The sequence below is a fragment of the Ruditapes philippinarum genome, unplaced genomic scaffold, assembly GCF_026571515.1.
Source record: "Ruditapes philippinarum isolate M1 unplaced genomic scaffold, ASM2657151v2 ctg1098_1_1_1_1, whole genome shotgun sequence".
NCBI lineage: Eukaryota > Metazoa > Mollusca > Bivalvia > Venerida > Veneridae > Ruditapes > Ruditapes philippinarum.
In genome coordinates, this window is record NW_026862289.1 from 336,400 (window position 1) to 360,849 (window position 24,450).

The 24,450-nt window shown below is 32.0% G+C and overlaps 2 protein-coding genes across 6 annotated transcripts in view; both read left to right on the forward strand.

Moving 5' to 3' along the window:
- The first annotated feature begins 214 nt into the window (after positions 1 to 214).
- Positions 215 to 6,678, forward strand: LOC132718561 (uncharacterized). Its single transcript, XM_060702272.1, has 4 exons — positions 215 to 353; positions 2,509 to 2,635; positions 4,959 to 5,101; positions 5,951 to 6,678. The coding sequence occupies exons 1-4, from the start codon at positions 269 to 271 to the stop codon at positions 6,094 to 6,096; spliced, it is 501 nt and encodes a 166-aa protein (XP_060558255.1). The 5' UTR covers positions 215 to 268; the 3' UTR covers positions 6,097 to 6,678.
- A 6,371-nt stretch (positions 6,679 to 13,049) lies between these two features.
- LOC132718565 (uncharacterized) overlaps positions 13,050 to 24,450 on the forward strand; it is a 49,179-nt gene continuing 37,778 nt past the window's right edge. The window contains exons 1-4 of one of the 5 annotated variants that reach the window (XM_060702277.1): positions 14,412 to 14,641; positions 15,250 to 15,268; positions 15,817 to 15,974; positions 16,459 to 16,910. In XM_060702277.1, the coding sequence (XP_060558260.1) occupies positions 14,593 to 14,641; positions 15,250 to 15,268; positions 15,817 to 15,974; positions 16,459 to 16,634 (402 nt within the window). In that variant the 5' untranslated portion in view covers positions 14,412 to 14,592 and the 3' untranslated portion in view covers positions 16,635 to 16,910. Of the gene's footprint in view, positions 14,642 to 15,249; positions 15,269 to 15,816; positions 15,975 to 16,458; positions 16,911 to 24,450 lie in introns of those variants that run through there. The other 4 variants (XR_009624104.1, XM_060702278.1, XR_009624103.1 and 1 more) reach the window with 4 other exon arrangements.

The following is a 24,450-nucleotide window of genomic DNA, read 5'->3' on the forward strand; positions in this document are numbered from 1 at the left end:
AATTATTATACATTTGGACATGTATCTCAAAATAATATTATTTTCTTTAAAGTTCTCTTACTTGTTCCCTCATCTTTTTTTACTTGACACTTGACACTTTTGAATTTTATGTGATTTGTATCATTAAAAGTGGAATTATCAAAACAAGTTCACTATTATCATGTTATTATGCATCTCAGATAACTAAAGGTGTTCGGTCAAGTGTTTTTTTATCTTACGGGGAAGAAGAATATCAGTTCAACGAATTTACTTGTTATCTGTCGGAATTATGCGTCACAAAGTGAACCACTGTCACACAGTAAAGATGGCGGATAGGTTTCTGATTACATTAATTCTGTTTGTGGGAATAACAGGTGATTATTTTATATATAACAAAACAGTTTCGTGAGAATGGAGTTATTCATGAAGAAAAAAACTGAAATAAATACATAGGATCGTTGTAAAAGATATAGCTCTAAAACTCGTCTCATAGGAACTTCAAATTCTATCAGTGATATTTACAATTTCAATGAAAGACGTTAATACTGTTCATTAATTAATTTATTTTATTACTATTATTATTATTATTATCATTTATTTATTTATTTATTATTATTATTATTATTATTTTTATTATTATTATTATCATTACTATTATCATTGTGATTAAATTTTATTTATTTATATATTTATTTAATCATTTTTTCTTTATTCATTATTTATTTATCTATTTATTTGTTTATTTATTATTTGAGGGGGAGGGAACACTGCACCAACTCGATAAAGCTCATACGGCGACTTTAAAGCTTGACTGGTGGAAAAAGACCTCCGGTGCCCGTCAACGCATTATTTGCTCGGACGGGTACCTGTGTAAACCCACCGACGTTCCGTTAGCTACATGGATAGCTTCATCTTATGAATAATCCCTAGCGGGGTTTCAAAACCACAGCGGTGAGAGGCAAGTTGTTTAAAGTCAGATTGCCCATACTTGTATGTATATTTTTAACTAGACGCCTTATATTTCTGAAATAGCTAACGAATGTCCGTATAAGCCACATGAGCATTCAATCGAAACTGTGAAATCATCAAAAGATTAAACTAGGCCCATATGAACTATTGTGAAAAATCTTAACCACTTTTATGCGACTTTGCTTCCTAATGTAAACACTTTTTAAAGATAAAGAATTAGTTATATTAGATATATGCATGTAGAATAACTTAACCATCCCCATAAGTTATCTTCAGTTACATCCTTTACCCGTTTGTTAATTTTACCATTATCATCCTGATTAGGCGAACAACAGGCCACTACCAAGCGTATTTTCCCGCCAAAATAAATGTTAAATTGGTGGTTTTTAGGTAAAACGCATTTCTTTCCTTTGTTAGTCATAAGAAACCCCTTATGTATATGGCTAGTCTCACGGAACGTAGTGTTTATATCAAAGAAAACGAACAGTTATGCCGTTTATGTCAAAAATGTTTTGTGACTTGTATTAAATGTTTACAAAGGTCTTTTTTATTAGTCACATTTTTTACTCTATTAATACCAACAACGATGCGCTTCAGCCACATTAGGTGTCTTGATACTCTGTATACATCTGTTGCGCCGTTATATGTCGCAACGACGCTTAATGCCGCACTTTTCACTAAATGTCGCACTATAGCCGCTTAATATCGCATGTTCCGCTAAATGTCGCACTATAGCCGCTAAATGTCGCACTATAGCCGCTAAATGTCGCAACCATCGCTAAATGTCTCAAAACTCAAAAACATTTTGCCGTTAAAAGCTGCAAAACTTACGTTAAATGTCGTACCATTTTCCCTAACCGTTAAATGTACTTCCGTTAATAACTCGTATTATGACAATATTAACGTTATGTATGTGATTTAGGGAGTTTTAAGATATCTATCCGATAGGAAAGGGTTTACTGTGATGTATAAATTAATTGGTAGAAATTGGAGTCATCTTAGTCGGTATTATAAATAGACGACCACAATTTATATGCCAAAGGCCCTTATTGATAAAACGCATTTTTCATAACAACCCAGCTGTCGTGATTTTAAGCTACCACATCAGTTTCAGATTTATCTTACACACCGAGATGTTTATTATAGTGAAATTCAATTAAAATTTAATCTAAGATTTTTTTATATTTTGTGTCAGGCTTTTGCCTACTAACATGTTTGTCTGCGGTTTTACCGATCTTGAAGGTATTATACTTACTATATATACTTTGCCTCAATCAGATTACAGTTTTACCGAGAGAGATAATATAAAAATGCTCATTTTCACGCATATGTTCTGAAAAAAAGAAAGAATAATGATAAGGCAATACCGTACCAAGAAACAAATTCAAAAACACTTAACATCGGTGTATTATTCTTTTAAGCAACGAGAGTAGTCGAATGCGCTGACTGTCTGTCCGGCAGACTGCTATTCATAACGTCGAAATAACAACAATATTCATTCATTTAGTGATAACTTAATAACTAAATGCATGTTATCATTATTTTTGCTCTGGTTTCCAGGTGTAGTTGCGGGGTCATATTGTAGTTCATCGTCTGACTCTTCGTATGGATGGTTAAGCCATAAATATTGTGAAAATGGTTGTTGTGGAGATTCTGACAATCGATATTGTTGTACCGAGTACACAGTGTAAGTCATGAATTCTTCATTCAATAAAACCAGTGCCATGTGTTTGTTGTTGTTATTGTTTTTATCTTTCTTTCTTTCTTTCTTTCTTTCTTTATTACTTTCTTTCTTTCTCTCTTAAATTCGGATTTATTAAACTACATGTATATCTAATTGATTATTTTAAAAAGATTAAAAGAAAAACGGTAGAACTATGATGTTTACATAAACCCATGATCGATTCTCGAATTATTTGTAACATAGAATATATCTGTTATTTAACACACATGAAAATTGTGTGTGAACATAATAATAAAATGTTCCGGAACGAACTATAATTTCAGCAATTTATGTTGATATTAACTGTTTAGCAAGGAGTGTCTCCAGAGGAAACATACTAAAAAATTCCTTTCATTAAGGCATCTTGGAATTATTCATTTTCCAAAATTCAAACAAATGTTTTGTAAATTTCAGACAGTTCTTAGAGATATAGCTGTATACGCTTAAATGTTTATATATTAAATTCATACATAGTGTCATATTTTATGATTAAATTTATTCGTGTGATTTAAAAGTTTTATGATATTTCAAGTATTTGTCATGTTTGCATAGCAGTTAATTTCAATATTGCATTTATTTATGTAATGTTTCCTTGTGCCTACATTTGGGCGCGAATTTATATAATAATTGACATTCCTTTCTTTATGGTAGCTTTGTAAATATTAAAGTGACAGTATTCCCATCCAAGGGTATATATTGAGTGAACAGGTGAAAGTAAGAATAAGTTTATTTTTCCTTCAATTTTATAATTTACTTCACAGGAATGAATGAATCATTCACTTGGCCCAAGGAAATTTATCTAAATTACCCATCGTAATTTACCTGCCTAAATTTATATAAAATACTGGGGCAGTTTTTTTATAATTTAGGCAGATTTATATTTTTTATTCACTGGTTTCCTAGCAGTTTCCGTCCCCTAGCAGTTTTCCGGCCGTTTATCATTTTCGTCCAGTCAGTCTATTTTTACCGGTAAGGCATCCACATTATTTCATCAATCAGAGAGACATTTGTTTTCTATGCTAAACAGCATTTAAAATAGTACAACGATTAATATGTTTTGAAGTTTTGCCTGTTATTTAAAGTTACATAAGAGAACTTGCGACTTTCAAAAATAACCAACACCTGGGGAATTCTAGTTTGAATATCCATGAGCAATAACTAAGACCCCATTTTAGGTAAATCAATACTTCGGAAAACATTTCTGCAGACGACACGGAAAAGGTTGGGAAGTTCTGTCTGTCTGATAAAACCACCTTAACATTGCTTTATGGTACTGAATTATATTCAAAATAAAAAAGGTCCGGAAAACTGATATGAATTATTGAATAAAGGTGAAAAAAGGTGTTACGTTTCATGCCTGTATTCAAATTAAAAAGTAAAATGAAAGTGCATCATTAAACACATGGCAATGCTGGACAGATATCTAACTTTGTTCTGTCACAGTTTTGTACCCCTTCGTAAACTGATTTTTATTTTATTTGTTAAATAGTGCAATTTATGGCCGGAAACTGCTAGGAAACCAGTAAACTTTTTCCATTTTCAACTGTTGGCCAATCATTATTATAACAGTCAGTTCTTTTTAAATACATTGTATATAGTCAATGCAGCTCAACTTGACAATGGCAAAATGGGCATAATGTCACTTTAATAAAATATGTTTATCAAACATTATTTAAGTGGTGCACGTCGGAAGAGGATTATAAGTCCTAGGATTTAGGAAAAACTAAGGACTCTCCATGAAACGCAATCCTGATTTGGTTAAGTGCGCAGCTATTCTTTACAAAAATTCAGAATGAATGAAACAAAAATGTAGGGTACCAACTACCGACCATCCATTTCAGTTATATGCCATACACTTTGCGACAGAAATGTTACTGCTTTTCGAGATTCATTCTCTCGTGAAAGAGTAAAACCACGTCCGATGATTAAATTTTACATCAGTTAAAAGTGAATCATATAACTAAAGGTCCTCTTTTGGTTAAACTGATGTCACATCAAGACTGTTAACTAAAAGGTCAAATAGCGAATTTGCAGCTTTCTAAGTGGCGGAAACCTCATTTGCCCCTCTGTGCTATACTTAAGACACGAGCTGATACGCGGCCTCCGTATTTCCTCTCGCACAAACAGAAATAATCTGAGGTCCTTGGCGATATTCGAACCTACAGAGTTGAGGGACGTGTGGTCCGAGGACATCGGCATTTACTGCTAAACCACGTATCGTATGTCATTATCACTTTAGCACATTAAAATACTTTTAATTACGATTGTCGGTTCACGCTGGTTTCAGGAATGTTGGAATGATCGTTGGTATTGTGTTAGGGTCAGGATTTCTTATAGCAACTATTGTAACAGTCATTGTTGTCGTAATGTGTTGTTGCCGGAAACCTAGAGCGCAACCCGGACAAGTAGTCCAGCCCATGGTAGCTACAGGTAAATACTTATACATAAATGATCCCAAAATAAGAATCACGCGGTAATAATCATCACGGTATACACGAGCGTTATATACAAAATTTGTCGGCCAAAGAAAATTACATTTATTTAATATATATGTATGTATTTGCGCTCCCCGGGAGATGCTTTGGTAGTTTAGCGCGGAGGAAGGTAGTCTAGTACTGGTGTAACTCTCCAGGAACGATGGTTAGGAAACTGCCCGCCTATATGACTGAAATACTGTTGAAAAAAAGGCGTAAAATAAAACAAACAAGCAAAATGTATTTGCGCTTTGCTTATCTTTATTATATGCAATGGAATAGTGTACATGTATATTCAGCTGAGAAAATATTATTTTAACAGGCATCGACCTATCAATAATGTAACTGTTAATAAAATATACAATCCATGCACTCAGTCTTTAGGAAAGAAATTTATAGTTTTGTCTTACGAGATCAAATTCAAATATTCTGAAGATGGGGCTCGGTATTCTACAATTACAGACCAATTAAATAATGACTGTCTTTATCATAACTGCTATTTTTAATCAATATTTCAAATGATTATACATCTTAACGTCATTTATATTACTTAAAAAATGCTTTCTATATGCTTCAAAAGAGCCAAGGTTTTATGACAGACTCGCGCTGAGGTGAATACCATATGCATGATCAATGTCGGACAGAATGGTATAGTATTAAACAAACAAAATATTACTCTATAATATCTTCACCGTTTTTTTTATCGCTCTCCTTTTTTTCATTATAAAGAAACTTTAGTCATATGATTTGCAATGAATTTAAAATTATGCAGGGGATTATAAATATGTATATGTTTTTATTTCAGTTCAAGCGTATAATGTACCTGGGCGAATGGGTACGGGCTCGCCTGTAACAATAATGACCACAAACGCAAGGCCTGGGCCTGGTCAGCAGCAGTGGCAACAGCGAAATCAACCACCGGCACGCTCTGAAAATGCCTCAAAATTCTGAAAATTTTATGCCATCGAATTACGGCACTGATTGTGCTTATGAGATAATCGGTGATATATAACTAATAGAAACTTCATTTTTTTCTGCCCCGTTATTATAAATTATGCTTATTATGTGCTAAAGCGTATATGAATATAGGCTCAGCACGTTCATCATACGCGTTTTTCTTTATGAATTAATACCAAGACACGTTCAGGTATAAATGTTACAAATAAAATACAGAGACATCTGCCTTTACGTCTTTGACAGCCCGCCATCTTGGAGATGTTTTCACATTTACGACCTTACAGCTTACAACACAGTGATTATGTTATATACATGATATATGCATTGTGTCACCGCAAAATGTCCGCCACCGAAAAAAAATGATAAAGTTCTAAGTGATTTAGAATGACTATTTATCTGTTAAGTAATCATATTTTGTTCTAGAATACTTTAGAACATTACCTGCTATATAAAATATATGTAATATCGGACCATGTAGGTCACACTTGCCGACAACTTCCGAGTTTTATTTGTTCGTGGTTTGTTTTTATGTCCATTATAGATCAATTCACTTAAATTAAAGAGACTCTAAAGGTTCTTTCTTTGTTTGTTTGTTTTTTCAATGACGGGATTGAAAATGTATTCCTGAGATTTGTGTACAAACTATTGAATGTCTGGACCAATAACTTGTGTGCTTAACCACTTACCTCGCTGTTCCAGACTAATCGTTTCATTGTGAAAAACGACCCAAAAAAATGAAACACTTTTTACGCAAATCCGACGAAAAATGAACCAAAAAATAATCAACTCATAATTTGATTTTGCGTATATTTCTATCCTATCTTTTACAGATTTTTTCCATTTTCAGTGCTTCATTTGATATTTGTAGGATTTTCAAATTGTGTTTATTAGGCCTTTAGATCTCAGTGGAGTGTTTCATGTAATTTTTCAGTCAGCAGGGTGCATTTTCAATCAGAATAACCAACGAAACACGGTGAAGCTGCCTACGTGCACTGATGTGATAACCGATTATCACTGACTTTCTTCTGTGAATGTCCTAAATTTCTGATATGCTAGTTATGTTCTATTTTTCTTTTTTAATCATGCAAGATATAATTGTGATCAAAATTCAAAGTAAACCAAATTTTAAATAAGCTGAATTTCGAGCTAGCACGAAGATCGAAATTCAAAATTTGCAAAGGCCGAATTTCGAGATTGGTTTCAATTTCGAGCTGGTTGGAAAAACAAGTTCAAAGTTAGCTAATAATAAACCAAATTTCGAGCTAACGTTGAATTTACAGCTATATCGAGGATTAAAATTAAAAATTTGCAATGGCTGAAATTCGAGATAAAGTTGAAATACGAGCTAGCTCGAAGATAAAAATTCAAGGTTAGCTTTAGCCGAATTTTTAGGTAGAGTGAATTTCGAGCTTGTTCGAAGATCGAAATTCAAAATTTGAATAGGTCGAGGTTCGTGCTGGAGCTGAATTTCGAGCTAGTTCGAAGATAGAAATTCACAGTTAGCTTAAGTCGAATTTTCAGGTAGATTGAATTTCGAGCTAGTTCGAAGATTAGAATTTAAAATTTGCATAGGACGAATTTCGTGCTGGGGTTGAATTTCGAGCAGCTCGATGACCAAAATTTAAAGATAGCTTAAACCGAATTTCGAGCTTCGTGTTGAATTTCTAGCTAGCTCAAAGTTTGTTTGCATTGGCCGAAAGTCGTACTAGAATTGATTTTCGAACCAGATAGAGATTCAAAGTTAGCGTACGCCAAACTTCAAAATGGGGTGAAATTTTGAGCTAGCCAGAAGATCGAAATAAAAATGTGTGCACAATGTCCGAATTTCATGCTGTAGTTGAATTTCAAGCCAGCTCGAAAATCGAGATTTAAAGTAAGCTTAAGCCAAATTTCGAGCTGAATTTGAATTTCGAGCTAGCACTAAGATCCTATTTCAGAGCTAGCTTAAGCCGAATATCGAATGAGAGTTCACTTGCAAGCTTGCTCGATAATTGAAATCGAAAATTTGCAAAGGGAGAATTTAAAGAATTTCTTGGTTTTTTTACAATCAACATGGCTCTGTAACACCGCACAACGTCCGTTCCGCAAAACGTACGTATATGGACGTTTTGCGGCGCATATCGTCCACATTTTTCGGACGTACATTTTGCGGCAAAAATACATGGCCCTTCCGCATAACAACCATATGTTTAAGTTTATATGATTTTCGTTAATTTTGACCAGTTATTATCAGGTGTAATTGTGTGTTAATTTTAGCTCACCTGAATATGCGCCTGTCTATCTGTCCGTCCAAATTTAGCTTGTTACCACTCTAGCATCCGCATACCCTAAGCAATATGTCCAGAATTATCTGCCCTTGAATTACAATATCTGTTATATTTCACATTGTTACCACTCCAACGCTTTCATTTCTTCTTCAATCTTGACAATTTTCATATTATGTGTCATACTTGGTCTTATTTTCTTTTAAAATCCTTATATATGACTTGGCGGTTATAAGCCCACAATCCGACAAAAGCTCTCACGCACGCTCAAGTATGACAATGCGACTAAAGGCCACAACCCTACAAAAGCTCTCTTGCTCAAATACTAAACGACTAAAGCCCCACCCCGACAATAGCTCTGTCGCTCAAATATGACTAGGCGACTTAAAGCCCGCAATGCAACAAAAAATCTCTCTCTCAAATATGACTAGATGGCTTAAAGCCCGCAACCCAACAAAAGCCCTCTTGCTCAAATATGACTAGGCGGCTAACAGCCCCACACCCCCCACCCCCATCCCCGATGAAAGCACTCTTGCTCAAAAACGATCAGGCGTCTTAAGACACCCTTATCACAACTATAGTTTCTCTCGCTCAAATATAACTACGCAGCTAAAAGCCCGCAACCCGACAAAAGATCTCTTGCATAAATATGACTAGGCGGCTAAAACACATCCCCCATCCCAACAATAGCTCTCTCACTCAGATATGACAAGGCGGCCAAAAATCTCCCTCCCTCGACAAAAGCTCTCTCTCTCTCTCTCAAATATGACTAGGCGGCATAAAGCACCCCCATCCCCACCCCCCCCCGCGACAAAAGCTTTCTTGCTCAATTATGACTAGGCGACTTAAAGGCCCAATCTCTATGACATTATGGCTCTCTCGCTCAAATATGACTACGCTGTCAAAAGCCCCCATTCAGCCCCCCCCCCCCCGTAAAAATGAACGGTAGAACAATACCTCCAGAGTCAACAAGAACACAAAAAAATCATTCCCACTTCTTGATGCAATCATATGAAAAGCTATTAGAAAAAGCAAAGCTTAAGTTTAATATTTTTTGTCATTCATTCAGTCCAATCCCCGGTTCGTCAGTCCGTATAGCCGTCCTTTTCTGTATGTCTATAAGAATACATTTATTTCAATATCATCATTTTTATATCTCTGCTGCTGCTGATTGGTTCCATTCAATAAAAAAACAATATATTCGAAAAACATCCTTGGCTTAAGCATATTTCTTTGTTTGAATAAAAAAAGTCAGAATTGTATAGGATCACAAAAATATTGCATTTAATAAAAATTATTATGTATAAAATAGATAACTATATACCTGTAAAATTAATTTAAGTAACGGAGTACATCAATGCTTTTAATATTTAGAATCCTAAAGATGACTGATTCTAAGAAATGTTCTTGTAAGGTACATGTATTATTGTCTCACTCATACTATAAATATTATAATTGTAAATTTTAGATACAAACATTAATAAAATAATGACCAAATGGATTAGTTCACAATTTCATCTTTTTAATCGAAAATTATTGTATTTTCACCAAGAAAAACTGAATATATGTATAACATAGATAACTATATACATGTTAATGTATGTAACGGAACACATCAATGCTTAGAATCCTAAAAATGACTCTTCTTCAATGTAATGTTCTTGTAAGGTGCATGTATTATTCTCTCACTCATACTATAAAAATTGCCAAAATAGTTACGTGTAATAAGTTAATTTTTGGTCTAACATTTAAGCTTAAATTTGCACAATTACGATTAAAGCCTATAATTGTAAATTTTAGTTACACACATTAATGAAATAATGACCAAATGAATAAGTTCACAATTCCATTTCAAAGTGACCTTTTAATGCCATTTATATATTATTATATCTCAAAAGGATATTTTTACTGTAATAAACTGCTTTTGTTTTGTTTTATTTCATTATATTTTTCTTTTCGTGACACTTTCAATATACATGTATTTGGGTTTGTATTTGTATCAGTCAAGTAGTGATTTCTATCTAACGGGGGATGCAGGATATCGTGCTCGCTATCTTTAGCATTTAATGTGCATTAGACACATGCGTATCACATAGTGTCATACAGTGAAAATGGCGGATAAGTTTTTGTCTAATTTTGATTGTAGGATTAACAGGTGATTATTTTAAACATTTTATAACAATACAGTTTCGTGATATGATATAGATGCTGGGTGGTTATACCACTTATATATTAGATTTAATTTTAGAAATAAAATTTACTGTTGTGAAAAAGAAAGTGACTCTAATCTCGACTCTTAGCAGCTTGAAATTACATAAATGATAACAATAAAGGACGATTTTCAATTATATACATGTAGCCCATCCCTATGAACCGCCGTATGAACTCATCTGTGGCTGTTTATAAAATTCAAAATTTCACCATTTTTTATTTTTAAATGTTGAATTCGGATTAACCCGGTGCTAGAGGACGTGTACGGTAGCTTGCAATTAACACTGACTTAATCATTCTAAGCCTGCAACATTTTCAATTTTGTCGTTTTGGACGTTCTTTATGGATTCTGGTTTCTCTACTGTTATATTTCTTACCAGGTTGGTCTATATCTTGCCAATGGTTGTTTCTATAACTTTCGGTGGTGGTAAAGTGGTCACTTGGGTCATGGTCAATATTACGAGACTGATTAGAAAATTTTAACAATTTTGCTCATATACTGACTTTATGTCTTTCATAATTGATAGGTAGATACGTTGAGTTGTCCTTTAACTTTGGGTGGAGTCAGACATAACTTGGTTCCAGGTGACAAAATTGTAAGTAATGTACATGTATGTGTACATGTCCTTCTAAGGCTCGTGATTTTCACTGTTAAAGCATAAAACGTAGAAATTCCGTTTTTCAAAATGGTTATAACAGTTGAATTTAGTCTGTTGTTTGAAATTCAATCAATATCATGAATTATCACTTTAAAGTCAACTAAAATTTGTTCAATGAATCACTCAATGAAAATCAATGGGCTAATTTTTTTATTGAACCAAGTGTTATTATAATTTATCTTTGTATATACAAAATTGAAGATATTTCATTTCAACATTTCAAAAGTACCCTGTCATTTTTTTATGTTATATTTCTTATTATTATTTCTGTTTCTATTACAACTTACAAGGTAACACATCATTGAAGATATACTAGTATTCAATAATAAGTAAATTTTTCAAACTTAAACTGCGTTTTTATACACCTAACAGCAATACTAATCTCTATATATATCTTCTGTATTTTAAATTATTTCATAGGCAAGTCTTTGTACTTTGTTGCAACCTCATATTGTAGCTATGGTTGCGTTATTCCTGGCGTCAGGGTTTAAGTCATAACTGCAACCGGGATGTTGATTTCAGCAAATTTTATTGCTTTTTCAACTACTTTTAACTACAGTACAACGTCATATTAAATTATTTTGGATTTGCACTGCTTTGTATTAAGGGATGTCTGATGTAAGTGTGGTGAATTTGAATATCAAAATCGTAATATATAGAGGATATAAATTTGTATCATAAGAACTCGGGAACAGTACCGTAAATTGCGGCTTATTTTCGATCATGAAACAGCTTTTAAAAATGATTTTCTTGCAACTAAATATCTTTTCGTATTTTTCAAATTATCCGAGTGTAAAGCATCTATCACTTTAACACGAACTGTTTGTTGTAAAATTGGCCAAATCTGACAGTATTATAGAAATGACCTTAATATATTAATCTACTTCTTAATGACGCCATTGAATAAAGTATTTCATTACTTCATTTTTAGACTTTCCTTCACAAATAAAGTCATTAAAATATGACTTCCTTTTGTCCGTTTAGCTCAAGATCATTAATATCTGTTATATCAGAGTTTAATTTTAGATTCAGCCTTCAGTACGGCCATAAGAGGAGATCACTGTATGTATGATTGTCAGACTACTTCGCAAATTTAGTCCCTTTTGTTCATCAGCTAATAAAAACATTTAAACCACCATTGTCTACAATGTACATGTATTCGTTTTTTATCAGCTACGGTTTTTATTTAACATGATATTGATTTTTTAAATCTTCAAAAGTCTTTGATAAATATATCATCATATATGGAGAAGGCTTTGAGTCATCAGCATTGCAGAAATATTTCAAACCACAAAAAATTCCTATTTATTTTTTTTACTTTAAGTTTGGTCATGTTGTATTGTTAACATCTATATGTTAAATACAATATAATATTGGTTTTACAATTAACATACAAAATATGATTCCATGACCAAAAGTTCTAAAAACATTATCGTTAGTCCTCCACGAAATTCAATCATGACTGAATTAAGACTGCTTTTTAGCCGATGCCTTTTTTGTTAAGAGATAAATATGAATAAATAAAGAAAGAAAGGAAAAAGGAAAAACAATAAAAATGTGTAAGTATTTAATGACAATATAACTAAAATACGGTACCTATGACCTTAAGTTGTTTCATTGTTATAGACTTTGCAGCCTAATGTGTTGAGTAATAATATGTTTTTTATCAGTACATCAATGTTTCTTGTCAGTTAAGAATTTCCTACATATATTTATCAAAGACTTTTGAAGATTTAAAAAACCAATATCATGTTAAATAAAAACCGTAGCTGATAAAAAACGAATACATGTACATTGTAGACAATGATGGTTTAAATGTTTTTATTAGCTGATGAACAAAAGGGACTAAATTTGCGAAGTAGTCTGACAATCATACATACAGTGATCTCCTCTTATGGCCGTACTGAAGGCTGAATCTAAAATTAAACTCCGATATAACAGATATTAATGATCTTGAGCTAAACGGACAAAAGGAAGTCATATTTTAATGACTTTATTTGTGAAGAAAAGTCTAAAAATGAAGTAATGAAATACTTTATTCAATGGCGTCATCAAGAAGTTGATTAATCTATTAAGGTCATTTCTATAATACTGTCAGATTTGGCCAATTTTAAAACTAACAGATCGTGTTAAATTGATAGATGCTTTACACTCGGATTATTTGAAAAATACGAAAAGATATTTAGTTGCAAGAAAATCATTTAAAAGCTGTTACACGATCGAAAATAAGCCGCAATTTACGGTCCTGTTTCCGAGTTCTTATGATACAAATTTATATCCTCTGTATAACACGATTTTGTTATTTAAATTCACCACACTTAATCAGACATCTCTAAATACAAAACAGTGCAAATCCAAAATAATTTAGTAGGACGTTGTACTGTAGTTAAAAGTATTTGAAAAAGCAATAAAATTAGCTGAGATCAACATCCCGGTGGCAGTTATGACCTCAACCCTGACGCGAGGAACAACGCAACCATGGCTACAATATGAGGTCCCAACAAAGTACAAAGACTTGCCTATGAAATAATTTTGCAATACAGAAGATATATATAGAGATTAGTATTGCTGTTAGGTGTATAAAAACGCAGTTTAAGTTTGAAAAATTCACTTATTATTGAATACTAGTATATCTTCAATGATGTGTTACCTTGTAAGTTGTAATAGAAACAGAAATAATAATAAGAAATATAACATAAAAAATGACAGGGTACTTTTGAAATGTTGAAATGAAATATCTTCAATTTTGTATATACAAAGATAAATTATAATAAGACTTGGTTCAATAAAAAAATTAGCCCATTGATTTTCATTGAGTGATTCATTGAACAAATTTTAGTTGACTTTAAAGTGATAATTCATGATATTGATTGAATTTCAAACAACAGACTAAATTCAACTGTTATAACCATTTTGAAAAACGGAATTTCTACGTTTTATGCTTTAACAGTGAAAATCACGAGCCTTAGAAGGACATGTACACATACATGTACATTACTTACAATTTAAATGTACAGTACTGTGCTATAGGTACTAAGACTATAAACAACAGCAACAACAAATCATTTTCTTTCAGCATGTAGTAAACGATTCTTCTCGCATCAAATACCAATCAATAATCACCCAAACTTTAATAAACAGTTTAACACATGACTGCATTAAAATAAGTGAATGCGGAAGAAATCCACGCGCTTGAATTTATCTCAAGCAATCGTATAATAATAAAATGTAAATAACAAATTTTACACGCATCATAGCTAAGTGTTTATCTGAACTGACACGAGACGGTCGTGTATTTTCTGCAACAGGTTATTCCGGGTAAATAGTGTCGCCAATATAAAAAAAACACAAAAAACATGGTGGACAGCATTTTATTTACGTTTATTCTATTTGCTGGATTTACAAGTAAGAGGTTTTAAACTTTTTCTTTAACTTTTAAAATTAAATGGGTACTGATACCAAGTTGTTGAGACAGAAATAAAACAGACACTTCATTTGTTATTTATTCTATACCATACATTTGTAAACACTTCAATACAGGATACACGTTTAAATTTTGCAAGCTATATAATCAATGTATCATAAAAAATGTATTCTTCGCTAACAAATATTATTAACAATTCAAATCCATGAAATATTCTCCACAATAATTTATATCGCGGGAAAGAATCATATTCGAGTGACGCGATAAAAAAAACACATAGGGTATGAATATTTGAATCTTCAAAAGATATGTGTGACCTACCTGAAAGCCAAATTATGCCCCAGAAACAAATTAATTTTTACTTCTCTAAAAAGGACAAATTTTATAATGTTTAAATGATTATTGTTTTTGAGAATGGTACAGTAACTTTAAATGCGTATTACTTAAAAAAAGTAGCAATGTATGTAGTCTAATCAGTCATAAAAGTAGCAAAATGTAACCAGAGTAGTATTCCGACTTCCTTAAAAAATCAAAAGCCGACAAATTGAATGATGAATGATTTATATTTCGGTCTTTTCTTTGTCCGCAGGTACATTTGCGCTAAAGAGGTAAGTCGTTACTTTTGTCCAAAAATATAACGCGTTTTAACAGCGTGAAACATTAAATAAAATATACAGGTATATTTTCAACTCGAAGTATTTAGTGTAATTAATAATCTATACAAAATACACTTTCTTGTCGTAGTGTAAGGTTTAACGTTTGTCAAGTTAATGCATGAGTGAATGCTTTAAATTAGATATTTTTTCCAATCACGTGACATAATAGCAGGTCTAGATTTATTACAAATTGTTTTTTTTTATATTTTCTACTTAAAAAGCTATTTCTATAATTTTTAGAGTGTCAGTGACGAACATTTTTATATGTTTTACTATGAAGTGGTATGTTCTTTTGCCAAAGTATGGATTTTGAAAATTAAAGGAGCAAAACAATTTTTAGGAAATCATTTCGTCACAGCTAAATGCATAATAAAAACCAAAATAAACCAACAAAATAATAAAGATTGAGGAAAAGACATATACACAGACCGTATATTCTGCACTAAGCTTTGTTTTGCTATGAATTTGCACGACACACTTCAGCTATTTCTTTTTAAAAGTTTCAGGTTTTTTTCGTTTTGGTTTTTTTTTTTCGGCGGGCTAGTATTTATTGTCATCACTGTTGTAGTATCTTTCACGGTATGCTGCTTGTATCGTCGAAGGAGAAGAGGACATATCGGACACGTGTGTCGACAGACTCCACCTCAAAGAACTACAAGTATGTTTATCATTTATATAAATAATCTTAATGTCCTAGACCTATCATATATAAGAAATATCAATTTAAATGTGTTTTTTTATATTAACATGTTTCAACTGGATATGAAGTAAATGTTCAAGTTGAAAAACTGCATTTGCCAATTTTTCCCTTGCTTCAAAGTTAACACTTTACGTAAAACTAGAGTCTAAAATATAACAAACTCTATTAAAAAAATTGAAGTTTTTCGTGATGTCAGTAAAAGACCGAGATGGACGTCAGTTTCCATAGACATGTTTTCTTGGAACAGTGAACTGCTCCTTTTTTTCTTTCTTTCGTTCTTTTTTTTTTTTTTTTTTTTGACAATGATATTTTACGCAATTAAACTCATAACGTTTTTTGACGGTTTTAATTAGCAATAGGCACGTTATTATCAATACAATACTATATATATTTGTAGATTTTAAACTTTTAATAATTTGAAGAAGCTATGTATCTTATTTAGGTTTCATTTCAGATAATATCCACAGTCCTCCGTCATACGAACAGGCTGGCTATAATGGTACCGTAAACAGTCCAGTAATAATGACGTCAGACCTGACGCCAGGAGCAACGCGACAATGGCAACAATTGATGGCTCCGCCAAATTATGAGGACATTTTCCGGAACAATGAGCAATAAGCTGTAAAATAAAACGAAATATAGAACATTATCTCACATTGATGAATATATTCTAACTTACTTTTAAATATCAAAATATAAATGTTTATCGAATTTACTTTTTTACGTTTTCATATTTTGTGTTACGTCGTTCGTTCTAACTTTTACTTGTGTGCCATTTCACTAAACCAATATGAATTGTGATAATAAAAGAAAAAACAACAACACAACTTTGTCTAAAATAAACTTTGTTAAAACACTACTGTAACAGAAAATAAATTATAGTGGTTTCCTTAATTGAGGTTTTATTATTTGCTTTATATTTTTAAACATTTATTATTTGCTTTATATTTTTAAACATTTTTATACATTCTTTTCTGTAATAGTTACATTTATTTCTACTTTTTATGTTGATAAAACTTTGTTTTTCTTATAGAAATGCACCGTATATATTTTGCTTCTGCTTTCACACAACGGCGTCTTGCCTTTGCCATTATGCCATTAAAAGTTCAAAAAACACAAGGAAAGTCAGACAGCTGTTGGAGAAAGCTTTGAGTCATCAACATTGTAGAGTTATTACAAACCACGAAAAGTTTTTATGTATATATTTTAGTTTTAGTTTGATGATATTGCATTGTTAACATCCATATGTTAATACAATATAGTTCACAGTTTTACATACTTTATAATTTATACAATAATAATTTTATAGTATGGCAAACGTTCTAAAACCATTATCTTTAGTCATCCACGAACATCAACGATGACTTAAAGCAGCACGCCTCCGGATTCATGTTAATTTTCATGAAAATTTCGGAAATGTTTTAAAAAGTAAAATATTGTGAGGTGAACAAATAAAGTAATTTATATATTGCAATCTGCACTTACAATCCACTAAAAGTACCCAAAAAGAGTGATCAACATTATGCAAAAAACAGCCCTTACTGCGTCAGTAACGCAGTAGAAATATGGAGAATTGACTACTGAAAAACTTGTCTTAAACCGCACGTAACATGTTAAATATAACTTGAATCTTAAATGTTTAACCTTTCTTAAAATCTTAGTACATTTTTCTTAATATTTATTTTCATTTTTAAAATATTTTGTCTCATCTGACGGCGTGCAGCTTTAAAAAAGACTTTGAAGATGATAAACAAATCACTGTTGTGCTAAATAAAAAATCCGTAGCTGAATATATATAAACATTGTAGACAATAATAGTTTAAATGTTTTTGGTTGACTGATGGATAAAAGGTAAACTGTAAACTGGCTGGGGCGACATCTTGAGATTTTTCTGCTAAAAAACATGTCGAGGCTATTTTGTTTGGCAGAAATATCCCGATATGTCGCCCCAGCATGTGTTATACCACTGTATTTAACAGGATTCATATACTATAACTATTTATCATTTCATATTTCTTTTGTAACACCCCTGCGCACTTCTAAAATTTACGACAGGAAACCTCCAGCGAATGCAGTTATTTCATTGGTTAATCGATATATGTAAACAAATATGGCTGCAGGTGGCTGAAGAGCGTACAGAAATTTAGTAATATTTCTGTTATTTTCACTTTTTTCTAGAGGTTATATTTGCGAAATTTATTTTCAAAACCGTAATATGTTAAATAAGTAAAGGCATAATAATAATGTGACATGAGAGGACTGTTTGTTTTAGCCTCTGTTGGAAATAATTCAATGTAATCAAAGCCATTGATTAAGATCTGTCCCATTAACGATTCGACCCATATAATTCAAAGATTATATGAAATAAGATTATATGTCAAAATGGTTGTGGCTCATTTTCAAAATGGTTTAAATTTATAAAACATCAATAAAATAGTGTTTCTCCTTTTTTACATCCATGTATAGCACAAAACTCCAGGGACAGTTTCCTGAAGAGAAATTTCATTTTACATTTTTTTCTCCCCCGAATTTAAATGTTATCTCCTATGGTTGTCAGTCATCATGAAAATGATATACATATACGAGGGGTTATCCAAAAATTCGTGGACTTTTTAAATATCTTTTGAACGTCAAGGTGTATTGTAATGAAATTTTATCAGCATACATTGTAGAATATTATCAACACATTTTGAAACAAACAGTTAACTGCGTCATTAAATAATGATTTTATATTGCTTTTAAATAAGCACATTCACGGCACCGGTAGAAAAGCGCAGTTAGTCATCGTATATTTTTTGCTAAAAAACTACTAATTAACATAGAAACCCCGCTAAACATCGCATATTTCTTCTTTGATGTCATTTAAGTAATTTTTTAAAATTATGGACGTCATTTCCGTTAATTTTTGTAGGAAATCTCCAGAAACGCCAGACAACGATATTGTTACAACGGGGAATGACGGACACGCAGAAATGAGAAAATAGTATGATCATAAAATTTTGTTGTAACTAACACTTACAAAAACATTTGAAAAAAAAACAACAACAAAACAAAACAGCAGGCGAAGAAAGAAAATAAAATTTCACTTTCATTAGTGTTTAAGTGGCATAACAATTTAGTGATGGACATTACTTTGTGAAGCAGTTATGGTTATTGACTGCCTAACGTTGAATCATAAGTTGTACGTTAATTATTATGACGTTGACGTCAATAACTTTTTGGAGTGCGCCGCTGTCGCTGACATGTGTTTATGTAAAATTAAATTTTGTTGTAATATAAGAGGTTACTTACATGATTTTTTCTGTGTTTATTTGTTATTAGACTTTGTCTAAGCAGTGTAACAATTTCAAATCAATATCTCAAATTTATTTTACGCAACAAAGAACGTCCACGAACTTTTGGATAACCCCTCGTACATTACTTAAAGGCAAGAAGAGTCTACTTCCTTGAACCAACCAGTACTTGTGTCATGATGTAGAATCATGGTTGTGACCCGATTAGTGCTCGAATCCATGATCCATAGGTTAAAACGTATAATCCTTAACACCAGGCAACTGCACCCTTAATTTTGTTATTTCTCACAGACCTTTCAAAACATTAAATAAATGATTCAATCTTTAGCCAAAATAGAGAGAAAGGGAGGAACAAGTTTTTGATTTTGTTTATATGACATTCAAATTTTTGATTTGATATTGAATTACTGGTGATAAGGTACTTTTCCACAAGAAATTATTAACAATATGCCTCAATAACAATTTGCCAGAGTTAAATAATGATTCACTATTGTATGATTAAAGCAAAAAAGAGTAAATTAACTCAAGGAATGAAATTTTAAATGGAAAATGATTAATAGGATTTCAGCAACAGTTTGAAAATGCCCCATTATGGATGTGAAAAAAAAGGTATTTAAACACATGGCGATTTGTAATGTGGTGAATTTTTATGGTTGCGAATCGTAAAAGTGTCAGGTGGAAGACTATTGCATGTTTTTGAAGCAGTTTTTGCCAACTTCACTTTTTTTCGGAATCCACCAGCTTGCTTGAAGCCTTGAGAGAAACATATTGTTGAAATTTACTTTAAATTTATTGTAAACTTTAACTTGATATAAACATTTCTTAAAATTTCAGAAAGGCTGTATTTATTGTAATCATAGTATTTATCATGTTAGGATAATGAAAAGCAACAAAAGAAATGGTCATACAGAATGTTAACATAATCTTCACTATTTTTTCCAACAGTTTAATACTCATTTTATGATTATGAATGTCAATGGCAATTTGTTGATACCACATCAGTTTTTTTGTCAATTTTCAAAACAACCTTTGGCTTTCTGAAGGGAAAAAAATATAATAGCAAGATGAATCAGAAAAAGGGAAAAATATTAAATAAAATTCCAACAACTATGAATGGAATTCACCTACACATTTAATTAAATTATCGATTCAATTTTAACATATTTGCATACGCTATCTATAACAACTTTCTGTCAATTAATTTTATCAACGAGCTGATAATCATATAAGTCAGCTGCTGTTAAGTCATGGTTCTGGTGAATAATGAGCACAGGGCATTTCAGTTGAAAAATAGCATTTTGAGGAAAAAGTCCCTTTTTTTGGCTGTAAAATATTAAGAGATTAATACACGGCAGGAGAGGGCCGGAAGGTGATAATCGGCCCGCAAAATGAATAATGGACCCGAGGGCTTTAACCCGAGGGCCATTATTCATTCAGGGCCGATTATCACCTTCTGGCCCTACTCTGACGTGTATTAATGTCTTTAATACACTTGGTAAATCTAATAGATCTGGTAGCATTAAAAAAACAAAACAAATAGGATCTAGATCTACTTTGAAGTTCTTTCGTTGAAATTCTTGTCTACTGTACTCTTCTACTGTTCTGTACAGAGATGTTTACTGTTTGTGTGTTCAAAGCAGTAGAATCTAGAAGCAAGTTTTATTTTCATTTTTTTTTCGGAATGAATTTGTCGTATTAAATCTTCAAATTTCAATAGTAACAAATATGTGTTTGTACTAAATACGCTTAAGCTCTCACAATAAAAATAAAGCGATTCGTGCTGACAACCTACTTTCACTTTCACGGTTAACTGTTTGATGACGTAAAATATGACGTCATTGTTTCAGTTTGTGCACGTGCACATGTTCTGCGGGCTGATAACTAGTTCTCGGCCCCGGGCCGCAAACTCATAATAGGTCACGTGACACTCATAATCAGTTGAAATCATAGGCAATTTTGTTACTATATATAGTAACAAGTGTATTAATAAGAGATTAATACACGGCAGAGTAGGGCCGGAAGGTGATAATCGGCCCGCAAAATGAATAATGGCCCCGAGGGCTTCAGCCCGAGGGCATTATTCATTTCAGGGCCGATTATCACCTTCCGGCCCTACTCTGTCGTGTATTAATGTATTTAATACACTTGGTAGATCTAATAGTAGCATTAAAAAAATACTTTGAAGTTCCTTGTCTACACTTCTACTGTTCTGTACAGAGATGTTTACTGTTTGTGTGTTCAAAGCAGTAGAATTTAGAAGCAAGTTTTATTTTCATTTTTTTTCGGAATGAATTTGTCGTATTATTTCTTCAAATTTCAATAGTAACAAAAATGCGTTTGTACGAAATACGCTTAAGCTCTCTTAATAAAATAAATCAATTCGTGCTGATAACCTACTTTCACTTTTACAGTTAATTGTTTGATGACGTAAAATTTGACGTCATTGTTTCAGTTTGTGCACATGCACATGTTCTGCGGGCTGATAACTAGTTCTCGGCCCCGGGCCGCAAACTCATAATAGGTCACGTGACACTCATAATCAGTTGAAATCATAGGCAATTTTGTTACTATATATAGTAACAAGTGTATTAAAGGAAAATAATCACTGCACATAAGTAAGGTAGTAAACAAATACCAGCCAAAAATACTTTAATTATATTATATTATATTATATATATTATTATCATGTAAATATTGTTTCTGTAAAATTGTAGAAATATTAATGGTTTTCTATAAATATTGTGGCTGATACTATGTCTCCTATAGTTTAATTGGTAAATCAACTCTGGTTTAATGTTAACTCATGCAAACTTAGAGGAGTTCTGAGTTCAAATCTGAGTAGGAGCAAGGGTATTGGCTATAATGTCAAATCTGTAAAAGGATAAACATAGAATTATAAATGTAAAATTTTCAATTTACCTTTAGACCAATGTTTTAATGAACTTCAGAAATAATTGCTACTAAAATAGTATGGCTATGTGAACTACCATATTTGGAATATTTATTTATTTATTGTTTTTGTACATGTTCATAGTGTTAAATAGCTTGAAATATAGATTAAGAATGGGGAGTATGTGATAGGGAATTGATGGTCTACAGAATTTTATTTTATACGAGGAAGTCAAGGGCCTTTGGGCTTTGGCTTGACCACCTATAGACTACACATGTACATTTAAAAGAAATAAAATAAAAAACAATTATAAAATATGTAGTATTCTCTAACTATCAATAAAGTTTCAAAAGTCTCAGTTTTTAATAGGATGCCACTATATCAAATGTAACTCAATGAAAATATAATAGGCTGGGTTATCCGATAATGGAACAATCACAACTTTTCGGATCAATGATAACATCGAGTGTTCCGAGTGAAAACGGAACTGGTACATGAAATACCAAATGGGAAAATGAACAATTTTTAACAGACTTCCCCGTCCATAGGCTTTGCCTAATTTCATATTAAATAAATCAAATCAAGCTTCAAATCAAGCTTCCTAAGAAATACTGTGATGCTTTTTTCATAATTCCAAGCTTTTTTCATGGATTCCTTGCCATTATAATTCTGCATGCTTTTCTTACATCTGAATGATTTTTAAGCAACTTTTTTTTTGCATTGAAGCTACATTGTTCATGCATATCTATGAATGTGACATATTCTTTATACATTTCTTCCTATTTGGTTATATTCCGTCACTGAAGTGGTATGTATGGCAAGTTAACCATTTTTCACAATTTGTGTATCATAATTATGACATAAAGAATTACTTCAGTCAAAGAAATTCAAACATTTTTCACTGAATCGAGGGAAAAAAACATGTTTCATTATTGTTGTTGTTGTGGCGTTCTATTTTTACAGTGGAAACCCAGACGCGGTTTCATTGGCTATTTTAATCTAGGACATATCTGATTGGATAAGGCTAACAGGTGCTCGACTGGTTTTAATTTTGCGTTCATAACCTCGCTGTTTGGAATATTTTATTTAAGACGCAGTCCATTGGACAGAAATCTGTCCAATACGCTTAGGGGTTTCCTGATCCTATTATGGTGGGAACCATAATAGGACAGGGAACCAGATTATATGGGATAGTAAGAACAAAGAAAAACTTCTTAACCATTTGATAAAAATTGATATAATTATGTTCTTTGATGAAAAATACGAAAAGTCATTTAGCTGTAGGAAAATCATTTTTAAAAGCTGTTACATGATAACGGTCCCGTTCACTAGTTCTTATGATACAAATGTATATCCTCCGTATATTAAAATTTTGATATTTAAATACAGCAAACTTATATCGGATATTTCTTAATACAAAACAGGGTAACTCCAAATAATTTATTATGGCATTAGCTATGTACTGTAGTTAAAAGTAGTTGAAAAAGCAATAAAATTAGCTGCGATTAACATCCCGGTTGCAGTTATGACCTCAACCCTGACTCCAGGAACAACGCAAAAATGGCTTAAATATGAAGTCCCAAAAAAAATCAGACTTGCCTATGAAATAATGTTGCGATACAGAAAATATATAGAGAGATTACTATTGCTGTTAGGTGTATAAAACGCAGTTTGAGTTTGAAAATTTTACTTATAATTGAATACTAGTATATTTATCTTCACTAATGCGTTGCCTTGTAAGTTGTAATAGAAACAGAAATAATAAATTAAATAAGAAATATTACATAAAAATGGCAGGGTACTTTTGAAATGTTGAAATGAAACATCTTTAATTTTGTATTTTCAAATTTATATTTTTAATTATACTAAGACTTGGTCCAATAAAAATTTTAGCCCACTGATTTTCATTGAGAGATTCATTGAACAAATCTTATTTTTGTTTTAAAGTTATAATTCATGAAACTGATTGAATTGTTAACAACAGACGAAATTCAACTGTTATTACCATTTTGAAAAACGGAATTTGCTACTTATTATGCTTTTTCAGTGAAAATTACGAGACTTAGAAGGACATGTACACATGAATTACTCACAATTTAATGTACAGTACCGTGCTTTAAGTACCAAGGCTATAAACAACAACACAACATCAACAAATCCTTTTCTTTCAGCATGTAGTAAGCTATTCTTCTCGCAACAATTACCAATCAATAATAAATCCAAGGTAAATTAACAGTTTAACACGACTGCA

Excerpts from the sequence above, each read along its gene's own strand:
- LOC132718561 (XM_060702272.1), top strand. The coding sequence starts at position 269 with ATGCGTCACAAAGTGAACCACTGTCACACAGTAAAGATGGCGGATAGG. Across the intron at positions 354-2,508 it reads TCTGTTTGTGGGAATAACAG|GTGTAGTTGCGGGGTCATAT; the intron begins GTGATTATTTTA and ends TCTGGTTTCCAG. Across the intron at positions 2,636-4,958 it reads TGTTGTACCGAGTACACAGT|GAATGTTGGAATGATCGTTG; the intron begins GTAAGTCATGAA and ends CGCTGGTTTCAG.